The sequence below is a fragment of the Furipterus horrens genome, unplaced genomic scaffold (genome assembly GCF_987537825.1).
Source record: "Furipterus horrens unplaced genomic scaffold, mFurHor1.1.pri manual_scaffold_7, whole genome shotgun sequence".
Lineage (NCBI taxonomy): Eukaryota > Metazoa > Chordata > Mammalia > Chiroptera > Furipteridae > Furipterus > Furipterus horrens.
This window is the reverse complement of record NW_028327177.1, coordinates 136,306,168-136,319,939: the sequence shown is the minus strand read 5'-3', so window position 1 is coordinate 136,319,939 and position 13,772 is coordinate 136,306,168. Positions and strand designations below refer to the sequence as shown.

General features: G+C 57.3%; 1 protein-coding gene across 1 annotated transcript in view; it reads right to left on the bottom strand.

Annotated features, from left to right (window-relative positions):
- Positions 1 to 13,772, bottom strand: part of VIPR1 (vasoactive intestinal peptide receptor 1) — a 30,716-nt gene that overhangs the window by 5,867 nt on the left and 11,077 nt on the right. The window contains exons 2-7 of the mRNA XM_090284572.1: positions 12,048 to 12,156; positions 7,446 to 7,553; positions 4,617 to 4,723; positions 3,123 to 3,226; positions 2,538 to 2,670; positions 139 to 292 (exon numbers count right to left, since the gene is read on the bottom strand). Coding sequence (XP_090140698.1) covers positions 139 to 292; positions 2,538 to 2,670; positions 3,123 to 3,226; positions 4,617 to 4,723; positions 7,446 to 7,553; positions 12,048 to 12,156 — 715 coding nt within the window. The remainder of the gene's footprint in view (positions 1 to 138; positions 293 to 2,537; positions 2,671 to 3,122; positions 3,227 to 4,616; positions 4,724 to 7,445; positions 7,554 to 12,047; positions 12,157 to 13,772) is intronic.

The window sequence follows — 13,772 nt, the reverse complement described above, 5'->3', positions numbered from 1 at the left end:
CTTGGCCAGGGCATTGCAGGCCCAAACTGCAGCCCGGCAAGACCTAAGACTGCAGGCTGTGCTGGTATCCGCCCCTAGGGAGCTCCCCCAGCCTTGCTCCCTCTGTCCCCAGCCTGGTGGCCCTCCCCAGCACCATACCCCAGCCGATGAGTATGTACCCCCAGAAGTACTTCCGCTCGGAGAAGAAGGAGACAACAAGCAGGGTGTGCAGGTAGAGGCCCTCCACCAGCAGCCAGAAGAAGTTGGCCATGACACAGTATTGCAGTAAGACCACGGCTGCCTTACAGCCCACCTGCAGGGGAGGGGACACGGAGGGGCTCACTGGGCTAGCTGCGGTCCTTGCCTGCCCACATCTCTGTCTGGGGTGACAAACACAGTTGCTGTAGAGCCAACTTAATCTTTGTTATTTTCCTCATTATCCTCTTAAAAATGTACTCAGTGTTTTTCCAACGATCCCTGATTTGAGATCATCTGATGCTTTAGATTACGCTTGCGGTTTTAATTATCCATCTATTAATTTATCTTCTTTTTATTTATATATTTATCCACCCACCTAACCATCAAACCATCCATCTTCCTCCCTACCTATTTATCTATTTATTCACCCACTCACCCACTAGACATCTACTACCAGCTCACCCATCTACCCATCTACCATCCGTCATCTCTCTGTTCATCCTTCCACCTACCGATCCATCACACTCACCTACCCACCTCTCCACTCACCTACCTACCCACCTAGTAGACAGCTACTACCAACCCACACATCTAACCCCTTACCTACCCATCTACCTGCCTACCTGTCCATCAGTCTGCTCATCCATCCATCCACCCATCTACCCACCCATCCCTTCTACCCATTATCTATCCACCTTTTCTTACTTTACACAACTCTCCTCCCACCTGCATAGACATCCATCCACCTGCCCACCCACTTACACGCCCCCACCCCGCCTCCTGCTCCTTCATCTGATTCCAGTGAGGATCGAAGGTGGCTGGAAGAGGCGCAAGGGAAAATGCGTGAGGGTGGGGGCGATGGGCTGCGGACAGTGGGTCCAGATGCAAGTGCTGAGGAGAGATGGGAACTGAGAAGAGGGCGTGGAGAGGGAAGGAGAAATGAGGAAAACGTGGGCAAGGGAGGGCTGGCCATTCCTCCTGGGGCCAGAGGCGTCAGTGAAAGGATGAGTTCCCCAGGTAGGTGAGGACAGTGAAGGAGTTATGGGCGACCCCTGAGTGGGACAATGAGGGGCCCTGGGTTGATGAGAAGGTCTTCTGTTTTCCATTTCAGATCAAGCCCAGATACCTGGGAGCCAGAGCTTAAAGCTACCTCCTTCAGGAAGGCCTCTAGCACTCCCAGAACATGGGTTCCCATCCTTCCTTCCTGTGCCCTTGGCTTTGAGACATCCTCCAAGAGCAGCCTACCTTCCTCTCCCTATGGCAGGAAAGTCCTCCTTCAGGTCACGTGCCGGTCCTTCCTGCCACAGGCATGCCTGCTTTCCCTACCCTCCCACATCTGCTTCACAACAAGACTAACTCAGCTCTTTAACAGGATGGTTGTGTGTGCTTCTCCCAGCCCTGGAAGAGCTGCACAGAGCTGCTGCTAATAGATCGGGAGGCCAGTCTCCGCAATCACCCCTAACAAGCGTTAAGGCTGCACGCGGCTCCCCAGACCGTCCTGAACCTGTGTGTGTCTGGACTCTCTGAGGAGCTCTGGGCGCGGCCAGTGTGGCTCCCCTGGGCTCTGCCTTCCTCTTGTTGAGATGCCTGGGACTCCGCCATCAGAGGTTAACTCTCTGGGGAGAAGGAACTGCTGACCCCCGGAACAGGCACTGCCCCTGCGTCGCACCTGACGGGCAGGAATGGGTGGGAGCCAGGGCGGCTCTTGCATTCTGTCCTAGCTTGAGGACACGCAGGGAGATGATCCTGAGCTCAGAATCATCTGGAGATGGACCCCTCAGTGATGGCAATGAAGTCTTAGATGCTCTCTTAATTTCCCTTCTCAAGGAGGCCCCTCAGGGGAGAACAGAAGATCCACACGGCAAGAGGGGTGGAGGGAGGTGGCATGGGGAGCAGAGCCCTGGGTTGGCAAATGGCAGAGGGCAGAGTTGGAAGAAAGCTTGGAAGTTCTTGCACAGATAGGGAAATCGAGGCAGGGAGTTTCCTAAGGTCACATGGGGAGCTAGCCACCAAGGTGGGACAGGGGCTGTGGGCTCTAGCCATCAATTGTCCTGTTTCCTACCAACGAGAGACATTTCTCATCAGCAGGGGCAGTTCGGTGAACCCCCAGATGGCTGAGCTCCATCTCCTGTGGTGGGGAAAGGAGTGGGATTCACGGAGCTGCCAGGCAGGGTTGGATTAGGGGGCTGGCCATCCTTGGAGAGAGAAAGAGGGGAAAGGGAGGGAGAGAGAGAGAAAGAGAGAGAGAGAGAAAGAGAGAAGGAGAGAGAAGGAGGGGGAGGGGGAAGGGGAGGAGGAGGAGAAACCTTTGTAGTGAGAGGAGATGAGGAGAGACAGGGTGGGGCCTGGTAGGTCCTCACCGAAGCCACAGGGCAGCTGTCTGAGTCGCTGTTGTCGAAGAGGATCAGGTCCTTGATGAAGACGGAGACAGCCCTCAGGATGAAGGATATGAAGAGGTGCATGTGGATGTAGTTCCGCGTGCAGTGGAGCTTCCTGGGTGGGGTGGGCAGAGCTGGGAGGCTGAAGGGGCCTCTGACCCACCCACCCCTAAACCAACACTGTCCGGTGCTCTGAGCAAAGGTAGGACAGAGGGAGCATGTGGCCCTGAGTGCTGGCCCTGCCCCAAAGGAGGGCCCTGTCCCAGTATCCCACCCACTGTGAGCCCCAGCCTCCAGGCGTCTCAGTCCAGAGCACAGGCCCCGCCCTCTGGTGCCCTATGCCCAGGTGCAAGGCCATCCGGTGGGGGACTCAGCTAGGATGGGGGAACACTGAGCCTAGCCTAGTCCCAAAGGGAGGCCGGCCAGGCAGGGGGACTGGGCAGGGCCCGTGTGCTGCCTGGGTGGTGACAGAGGAGGGGGCGCTGCGTGCCCAGCCAGGCTGGGCTCGAGCCTGGGAGTGGCCTGGCTAGGTCTGCTGTGAGGCTTGTTGCTGGGGCTCAATCTCACCTGAAAAGGCTCAAGATGGCTGTGGCAACTAGCAGGGTGGCGAGGGACAGGCTGTAGCCGATGGTGTAGCCGGTCTTCACAGAACCGTAGAACATTACCTGCTGCTGTTAGAGGGAGGAGGTGAGGATCTTGGGTGGGAGTGGCATGGGGTGGGCTCCCTGAGGCATGTTTGCAGGGGTGTGGTGCCCCACATACCCTGCCTTGGCAGATGAGGAGGCTGAAACCCAGGGCTCCTGAGGGCAACTGAGCTGCTCCCTTGGGGACCCAGACCCCATGACCCCCCAGTTTCCACAGATGGGACAGGACTGCCTCCTAGTGTGGGGGCTGAATTCAGTCCCTCGTTCCGCTCCTTCATGGGAAAAGTCACTGAGGGGAAGAGGGGAAGACCTCACATGGTCTGTCTGTCCCTACACGCTTCAATCATGTGCCAGCACCCCCTCTGTGCCCACTCTGCACTTGGCAGCCTGGGAAACCCCGACTGCTTGTCCTTCAGACCCCCACATGTGGACACACAGGGATGGAGAAGGTCAAGAAGACACTGTGGGGGTCATGTCACATTTGGGCTCTCGGGGGCTGGGTCAGCAGAATGAGGGCAGCTGGCCCTTTAGCAGAGGTGGGACAAGCTGGATCCCAAAGGCTTCTTGCCAGTGCTCACCTGGTGCCCTCCCCAAGGTGGCACACCCAGAGCCGTGGCCACTGGGCAACCCCCTACTCCCACCACCTGCCACCACCACCAGTAGAGGCACATAGTTAAGAGGGATTTGGGAAATGTAACTCCTGCCTGAGGACCTAATGGGCTTTGAAGGCCCCTGAGGAATGTGCAGCCCTTGCGCAGGGAGTGAAAGCCCTGTCTGAGAAGGGTGTCTGGGGGTGGGACAGATGTCATCACAGACACACACACACACACACACACACACACACATGGGTCCACACACCAAGGCAGTGAGGGCTCCTAGCTGAGGACTCCAAATACTCTCCCGCTTCCCCATCAGTATCCCTGCCTGGCTCTTGGCCCTGCATTCTGCTGGTGACTACTTAGCCTTCACCTGCTCTGGGGCAGGTCCCTGTCCTGGGACTGGAACTGACAATATCATCCCTGTCCCTGATTGGCTGTTGGTTTTCCAAGGCTGGTTCCTTCCAGAATCTGCACCTTGGTTTTCCCTCTGCACGGAACAGGGAGGACATGTCTGCCTGCCTTGTCACGTCCAGGGCTGGAGCAAGGCTCCCACCGGGCAATGGGGTGGCCTGGCCAGGGCGTGAGGCTTCAGCTTTTGCTGCTATGGGTCATCCTTGTGAAAATACTCTCACGTCACGGGGAGCCAGGGGGTGAGCCCCCAGAGATACAGGCCTGGAGAGGAAGAAGGCATGCGGAGGGCAGACCCCGGAAGTCGTGGTTCCCATACAGATGGCGACCTCCCCCCATGGTGGGAGAGAATGGAAGGAGCCTGGCAGGCCAAGGCACTCTGTTGGGGGCTGGGGTGCGCTGAGGCCCACCTCTTCCAAATCCGATTCCTTGTCATCCAAGCCACAGGCAGCGGGGTAGGGGCCAGGGGCCAGGGGTGTCCAGCCCTCCTCGGTGCAGCTGCGGCTCACGTTGCGGCCTGGGGGATGGCAGAGGTGGGGACAGAGGTCGAGGCCAGGAGCAGGGCGGGTCCCTGAAGTGGGCTAGGGCCTGGCTGTCTCTGCCCTCAGCCTGCTCCCACTAACCTCTGCTGGGTCGGACTCCAGCTGCGCCCCAACCCAGATGCCCAGGGCATCGCAGGGGAACCTGGGGCAGGGAGAAGCCCCTCTAGGGCTTTCAAGGGACCCTCTGACACAGAGGACAGTCTGAGCAGACATTCCTGGGCTCAGCCCTGCCCCTTGTCATGTCTGAACCTGACCCCAGGTGCAATATAAATTCTGATCCTTGTGACAGATAGCCTGGGTCCTTGGCTATCTGAATGGTCCCTGACCCTTGCCATGAGCTCCGTGTTGACCCTTGTCACAGGGCCACAGGGGCGGGCTGGTGTGGCAGATGTTTTCTGTGGGCCCAGACAGCAGCCCTCTGGCTGGGGCGGGGGTGCCTGGGCCTGCCCACTCCTCTGGGGTCAGCCTGCCTGACCTATGGGCCTGGGTTTCCTCCCACACCTGGTGGGGCTCAGATGTGCTTCTGGAGAGGGACCAAAGGTGAGGCAGGAGGTGGGTGGCGGCTGGAGGACACCTGACGATGCAGCATATCTGTACTCCTCATAAATGGGGAACCTGCCCAGGCAGAGGCACGTACGAGGGCCACAGCACTGCGGGATTTTGGGTTAACAGACTGTTGAGTTTTCTCTACCAAAATAGCTACCCTAAAAAAGATCTCTTCAAATATTTAAAGGTAAAAAACACCATAGATTAAAGGCATGCAGATGACAAATTAAAAGACTAGGCCGCCAGGAACATTTTGGTGAATAATGAGCTCCCCCCCTCCCCCCCACCCCCAGTAAAATGACTCCTTTCTAACCCTCCACAGTCTTTCTCTTCTGCAAAGTTTCTTCAACTTTCACTGCAGAACCAGGTCCCTTCCAACCCTTTCGGGAGGACACGTCTTCCTTCCCCAGTCCTAGCACCTATGAGCTGGGGCTGGCCTCACCCCTCCCCTGCCCGCCCCTTACCCACCCGCTTCCCCCTAGAGTTGCCCAGGAAAACGCATCCTATTTATTTCCTTTACGTTTTCAGCCCCTAACCCTGTCTCCTCTCCTGTGCCATCGTTTTCAGAGACAAGGGCCACCATGTAGAGCTGAGCAGGTTGTTCACGGCGCACGGCCACCGGGCCGAGGGGCCCCTGGCTGGTGGAGGGTGGGGCGGAAGCTTCCTGCACATCCAGCTCTCCACTTAGACAGGTTCTAGAGAGTCTGACTCAGCCGGAGGAAGGGCTGCCTTTTCCTCCTCTGCACGGAGGCCCCGCGCGGGCCCCCTGGAGGCTGGCGGCCTTGGGATTAGTCAGACGGTGGGCTGCAGTCCAGGCTCACAAGGGAACGAGCTACCTTGGTGATCTCAGCGGGGCCAGGAGGAAGAGCCTTCAGGAGGAACGCAATTAGCAGGCCCTTCCCGGGATCCAAGAGAAGGCCGGTTGCCAGGCTCTGCCCATGGGAGCACTGGGGGGTGGCCCTGGAAACTCATCTTCTACCTGCCCGTATGCTGGGCTCCTCCGCAGGGGTGCTGGGCTAGGGGGGCACCACCCGGGGAATAGGACACCCCTGTGACTGCTCCCAGATTCCTCAGGGAGGGCGTCGGGCAGGGTCTATCCTTCACTGCCAAGGTCACAACACTGAGGGGGGGGGGGAAACTGGCTTTCCCCCACAAAACATTTGGTCTGTTTCCTATGACTGCTTTACGAACAGGGAAACTGAGGCCCAGAGAGAAAAGACCATCGGGACAGGTGCCCAGGAGCCGTTCTGCTCTCCCTCTGAGTCCTTATCTAGGTCCAGCTCCTCTCCAAGTCCTCCCTACCCCAGCCCTCTTCCTCCCACGAATGCTGACTCTCTCTCTCCATGTCCCCCCTGCAGGATCTCTGCATGGTGGCTCTCTCCCTCTGACTCCAGGTCTCTGCCTCCTGCACCTGAACACCTGCCTCACCTCATACTCCACCCCCACCCCCTCCCAGCACTGCTTACCATTTAGAGCACGTGTACCTGTTTTCTTGCTAAATGCCTCTCCCACTAGAACGTTAGCTCCCGGTGGGCAGACAGTGGGGCTGTTTTATGCCCCCCATCACCCTGTGCTTGTCCAGCCCCGTGTCTGTCATGTTAGCATGTGCTGAATAAACACTCACTGAATTTCCATTCATGGCGGACCACATTATGCTGAAAGCCTCTTTGATGATTCAGTAGCAAGAAGGCCCACCTCTTCAAGAGGCTCCCCTTTTCTTTTTTGCCTACATATGAATATGCATTTAAGCAGAGCATGACAAGGTGTGTAAGCAAGGCCATGCAGTGGTTTCATGGAGCTGGAGAGGTCATCAGCTCCAGGCAGTGAGAGACTGAGTCATGAGCAGGCCAAGACAACAGGAACACGGGAGCCATAATTTAATCATGTACCTGTCAATTAATCAGTTATTAATTGCTGAGCAAATATTTAGTGAGCCCCTCCCACATGGTTATCTTTATGTAAATAGTTAATCAAATCCCACGAGTCCTTCAAAGACCTAGTGCCAGAGCATCCTCTTCCAGGAAGTCCACCTGATTGCTCTGGTCCCTTTGACACTTTCCCTTTCTTCTCATTTCCATGAGAGGTGAGTATACACTCTAGTTGGTGCCACTTGTGCCACCCAGCTCCCTCACTTCAACCCACGGCTCTTACCTCGAAGCGGGGAGAAGAAGTTATAGATGAGGGGGCAGGCCAAGACCACCACCTGGCCCCGAGGAGTGGCTGGCCAGCAGGTGATGTTGTCCCACATCTTGCTACAGCCTGGGGGGTAAAGGCAGGGGACACATGGGTCAGTATGCCCACCAGGTGCCTCCAGCCCCTCCTCCTTTTTGCGGACTGGGGCCCTACCCTGCATTTGGTGGGCAGGAACCAGGTCTGGCCCAGCCCTGCACAGTGATGAAATACAGAGCTTCTGCAAGACTTTCAAATGAGCGACTGGGCATTTGGGTAGGTGAAATCCTTTTGCAATGACCACAGCCTGGACTCTTACTCCAGCTCACATACAAACACAAGGTACTTAAGGCCCGTTTAACATGCACCATTTTCCAGGAGTGCAACTACCGAGTAAAGGGAGAGAAGATGGTTTTGGTGAGTTAATGCTTTGGAAAATCACGTTACCGACGGTGACACTGTCTGTGACATCTGACGCAGGGTGTAACCACTGCATATACCACCCGACATCTATTGCTCTCCCATTCCCTGGACTTATATTTATAGGTACAACCTTCAGACTGTGTCTTCTTATCTGAGTGTGATTGAGCCTGGATATGTAGACAGTATTTGATTATAATTACTTTCATTTTTATTTTTCTTAGATCATTAAAAAAAAAAAATGCATGTGTGTGTCCTGAATTTCATTTCGTAATAGCAAAGGAGGTATTAGAAAATATATTTTATAAAAAGGTGGTGTATATACAGGGGTCCAGCTAGTTTTTGAGGTGTCTTCCAGCAACTCACAAAGCAACACGATGCCCTCAACTGGGCCGACTTGGGAATTGGGGTGGGGGGTTGAGTTCAGAGAAGACCCTGCCTCACACGCTGGGTTCTCCAGCATGCACCTATTAGCCCGAGGACCTGGCTGGTGAGGGGCGCACAGGGTGTCTCTAGGGGTCTGCTTTGTAAGCAGATGCAAATGCCATGGTTTTGCCTATTCAGGGTCTGGGTGCATCTTGGGGACTAGAACTCCTCTGGACCCACCCCCCACCCCCCCAGGGAGGTTTAATTGTCTCTTTGCAACCCTGCCAGTCCCATAGATTTGCTCAGGAAACCCAACCCCTGAGCCAAAGTCAACGCCAGCTGGGCCCAGCCCAGCCCAACCCAAGTCCGAAGGTTCGTGAGTTCCCAAGAAGGGGGCCTGGGAAGAAAAGGTGGAAGGATGTTCCCACTCGAGGAAGAGCCTCGGGACTCTGAGTGCTGGAATGGGCCGGCAGTGGGAGGGGCACCTTCCAGGCCTGCAGTAGCCACACAGTACCTGCGGCGGAGGGCTGAGAACACCTGGTTCCCAGGGGCTGGCTGGGGAGCACAGCCTGCCTTCCTTGGGGTTCCCAGAACTTCTGCCCCACCTTGTCCGGAGGCTTCTGTGGCATCACTGGCTCCCAGTCCCTCCTTCGTTCCTGTGCCAGCCTCTCTGGAGGCCACGTAGGGGACATTCAGGCCAGTCAAATCCTGCTAGCTGTTCAAGCCCATTAACGATGTCAGCCAAGACTGCTGTAGCCTTTGTAAGTGGGAGGCACTGTTCCGCCCTCTTTCAGTAAATGACTGACTTAACCCTCCCCATTCACAGAGGAGTTACTGAGGCACAGAGTAGGGGGTGGGGAGGGGGTCAGTAGCCCAGGGGCATCTGGTGTTGCCTGCTCATATGCTTCCTCTCCCACAACTTCTTGCCCTCCTGTTCTCAATGGCTCAATGCTGATTCTCCAGCAATTTTGACCTGACAGCGCCGGGCACACTCGGCTTTGCAGGCAGGCTGCTGTGTCTGGGTCCTCACCAGACTTTGGCTCCCTGGGTCTCCAGGTGCGGCACAGGCTAAGGAATAGATTTGCAGCTGGGTGCCCGACCCTGAGCTCAGTTTTCCCAGAGGCTGCACAGAGGAGGAGACCAGGCCCTATCCTTGGGAAGGTCATACTTGGCCTCAAGGAATCTCAGCACCGCCAGGCTGGGCTGTGAACTGTGCTGTGAACTGTGCTGGGGCACAGGCCAGTGGGCGGGGCGGGGGAGCCAGGGAAGAGAGGCCAGTACCGGGAATGGGTCTGGAAGGCTTCCTGCAGGAGGCAGCAGGGTCTGGAAGCAGAGAGGAGGCTGACGTACACAACTCACAGACACAAGTGCTGGGCCTCTGGAGGGCCTGATGTCCTGGGTTGGGCCCTGGGAGTACTGCCTGTGTGTCTACCCCAGGGACAGACCTCAGGTCCCGCCACATGTGTAACCAGGCCCACTGAGACACAGGGTGCAGGCTGGCTGTATGTGCCCACTGGGGGCCGCCACCTCAACAGGAAAGAAAGCCCGACCACGGGCCTGGGGTGGGGAATGGTGAGGCAGAGTGGGGACCTGTGCTGGATCATTTATAGACCTGTGTGTCCAGAGAGAGACACACACACACACTGACTGACAAGCACTCCCAGGCACACAGAAGCATAGACACACATACAAACATACAAACATGCATACATGTATGTTTACTTGGACCTGAAAAGACCAAACACAAGTAAACACAGGCTCAGAGACACACACGGACAGACACACATGCATAGACATAACAGCGTGTCATAGACGTTCACAAATCACACACACACACACACCCCAAACAGAGACATAGCACACCAGGCAGACACATCTAGGTGCGTCCAGGCTAAACAAACACACACCAAGACAATCAGAGTCAGACATGGAGCTACAGACCCCAGAGGCACAGACGCAGAATCAGACAGACACAGCATAGGAGTGCACACCTGAATGTGCCTGAACAGAGCCTCACAAGGTCATGGGCAGACTCACTGCCCACTGACCCATACCTGTCCTCCTCCGGATCCCAAGCTGGCTGCCTGGTGACAGGGTGTTTGTTGGCACCTGACAGGTACCCTGGGCCAGCAATGACCTCATCAGGATCACGAGGGTGGCCTGCCCTCAGGGCCTGGGAGGGGTGTTGGGGGCACCGAGGGTCTGGGGTCTGGGCCTCCCTGAGCTGTTAATGACCCCGGATCCCACCCTGGGGCCTGCTGAGGCCTGGTTCTGCCTCGCCATCCTGGCAGGTGCACAGGCAGTGGGCAGGTCCAGCTACCCCTCCACCCGGGCCTCTGTCTCAGGGGCCCAAGACCTTGCTTGAGAGCTGGGGGAGGCAAAGGCCATTGGCAAGGGTACACGTGCTCGCTTCGGGTGCTGCAGGCAGAGAGCCTGGGCCCCAGGGCCAGGAAGGAAGGACCAGGAAGGGCTTCCACGACTGTCAGCCTCAGAGGCGGCAGGGGACTGGGGAGCCGGGAAGACGTTCCAAATGTTCCCTGCTCTTGAGCAAGGTGTTTATGGAACTTTAAGCTGGGTATGAGGGAGGTGATCCGGGGCAGGCCCAGAGCAGGCCCAGACACCCCATTGCCTCCAGCCCTCCCCCTCCCTCTCAGTGAGCCTGGGGTCCCATACCACCGCCCACTCCCCAGGGCAGCCTGTCTCTGGGCCTGCTGCTCTCCCAGCCTCTGCTCCTCCCAGCCCTGCCCCCACTCGGAGTCTGGCTCAGTGGCACCTTTTGAAGGAAGCCCTTTGTATTTCCTCATTCTCACCCCAGGGCTGCTCAGCCAAGTGTGGTGCACTTGGGTGGGGGAGTGAAGAGCAGAGGGTGCTGTCATCTGGTCTCATGACCCTGCTGGGTCTGGGCACCTGGGCAGCATCGACCTACCCTGCCAGGCTGGAGCCCCCTCCCCCCAGACCGCTGCGGAAGAGTAGCTGGACTGCCATGAGTCTGACCTTGACATGTCTAATCAGCAGGGTAACGGGCTGACGGTTCGTCTGGTCTGCGGAGGGTGGGCTGGGAAGGGGAGCTTAGTGTGTACGTCGAGGGGCTTGTGCGTGTGTTGTGACGTCTGGGTGTTGTGCCAACTGGCAAAGCCTAGGGCTGGGAGGAAGGGCCACAGGTTCCACCCCACACCCCATGAGGAGTATTCCAGTATGCCCCTTCTTGCTCTAGATTGCCAAGACAGCTTTGAGCTTTCATGTGGTCCCTGCGGCGGTCATTACTGTCACCGAATGTCCTCTGCTCTCCCTCTGAGATGCTAATAGTACAATGGTTTAGTCCTGGAGTGTGACGTTCTGGGGCCGGTTCTCTCTGTCTCAGCTCCAACTAAGTCAGGGACTGAGGAACCTGACCTGGAAGTGCTCCCACCAGCGAGCTCCTCCAACCCTTCATTAGGCTGCGACCGGAGCTCTCATGGTCCCCGGCCCCCACCATGCAGCACCCTGGGCCTCTTATCCGGTGGGCTGATGACCACGGACATCATGGCCACTTTTCCTGGAGAAGAGTGGTAGGGACCCCCCAAAAGCACAGTTGGCTGCACTCACTTTTCTGAACCCTAAGTTTTATGCTTTCTGCAAGTAAACAGCTGGGAGGTCCCCAGACCTGGGGCAGGTGCTGGGAACACGGTGGCCTGTTGCGGCCTTCCCTCTGCTTGGCTCCCCGACCTCTCCCAGCACCCTCTCCTCACCACCGAGCAGCCCCCAGCAACGGGCTGACGTGTGAGGAGAAGTGGGGTTCCCCACGGGGGAGGGGCTCACCTGCCGTGTCGTTCTCCAGCTGGGTCTCCTCCAGGCACCGCTGGTGCTCAGCCTCGATCATCTGCATGTAGTCACATACCTCCCAGAGCAGCCCGCCGGCCCAGCCGCTCTGGGGGACAGAGACGGGGGTGGGGTGGGGTCAGCCTTGTCCGAGCCCACGTGCCGTCCGCAGACTCCAGAAGCACGGCTCCAGCAAGGTCCGACCCTCCGACCCTGACCTGGATCTGACCCACATTGTGTTCATTGTCCCCACAGCTTGGTCTGCCTTGAGGACCCTGTCATGGTTTCTCGGTGGCTCCCCCAACAGTCTGGTGACTATAACAACTTTGTTTCTTTGTGGACAGAAGTGAGAGCTGAGAGGGCCTCTCCTTGGAGCCCAGAGCTGGCCCATGGGACTCTGCCATTGTCCAGCTTGGTGGGAGGGCTGGGAGTCCTCTGTCCCTGCCTCAGTCCCTATGGCCAAGTGGAGCCCAGCGACTGCTACCTCATTACAGGGGTTGGAGCCAGACTTGGGAGGAATCCAGGAGTCTGGCTGCATCTTCCAGCCTCTGTCCCCATTCTAGGAAACTGCTCAGTCCCCTGGGTCACCATCTAGGAAGGGCACACTAGCCCTCCTTGCCCAGACCTCAGCTGCCTCCTTCTTAGCTTTTGAATAATTCAAGCTGAATCAGACCTAAGGAGGAGAGGTTTAGGGAAGTGGGAGAAGACCTTCTAGGCTGGCTCGCCACCCGACCAGGCCTCCTCTGCCTCTGGGAAGTGGGGAGAAGGCATGAGAAAGCTCAAGCTCCTCCCCTCCCCTTCCCTGCAGCTGGGACCATCTCTGTGGGCCAGGGGGACACTGGCACTGGAGCCAACATGTGAGTAGGGGTGATGGATGCCCAGGAAAACTCGGGTCTTGGGGGCCGTTGGGTGGCTAAGGGTGGGAGATGTCCTCCATGGAGGAACCGCTGGGCTGATGGCAGCTGTTGTCTGTCTCTTTGGCTTTAGGGATGTGGCTGTTGCCCTCAGCAACCCCATGTCAATTTCCTCATCTCTGCCTTGGCAGGAGAATGTCACAGTCCCAAACAGGGCTGGGAGGTGGGGGAGGAGACACCAGCAAGACGGCTCCAGAATCAGAGATTCCCAGTGTCTCTTCCAGCATGTCCTTCCCGCCCTGGGACAAGGTCTTCACCTCCTGGGGCCTCAGTTTCCCTGCAGGCTGAATGAGCCTTGATCACTTCCCCTGCTGACTCAAAGCGTTCTTATAGTGGGGCTATGGGGAGACATAGATTGGAGGGGTTTCCCCTTATTTCCTTCTTTTAAGGGGGTCCCCGTCTAGCCTGTAGGCACCAAGAGTGTGACTTGGACCACTGTTCTAAGTGAGTCGACCCCTCGGAGGGATAAGCACCCTAGGTACCAGTGAGCTAGCTCTCCGCTGCTGTAGAGGCAGGGGGGTCCAAGTGGAAGCCAGACAACTCAGTGCCCGGGGGTCACACAGCTGAGTCCCTTCCACCTCAACAGCTCTCTCATCCCTTGTTGAAAGCTTTGGTGGAGCCTCATGGTCACGGAGGTCCCCAGCTGCCCCAGCTGAGCACCACCGCTGACTGGGTCCAGATCCGAGGGAAAGCCTCCTTGTCCAGGTTGTCTTTCAGATACAGACCCAGAAACCACACAGGGACCATGGCTTCCATCTCAGGCCATTAACTTTACCAGCCAATTGGTGTAAAGACATTAACTGGTAAGTCA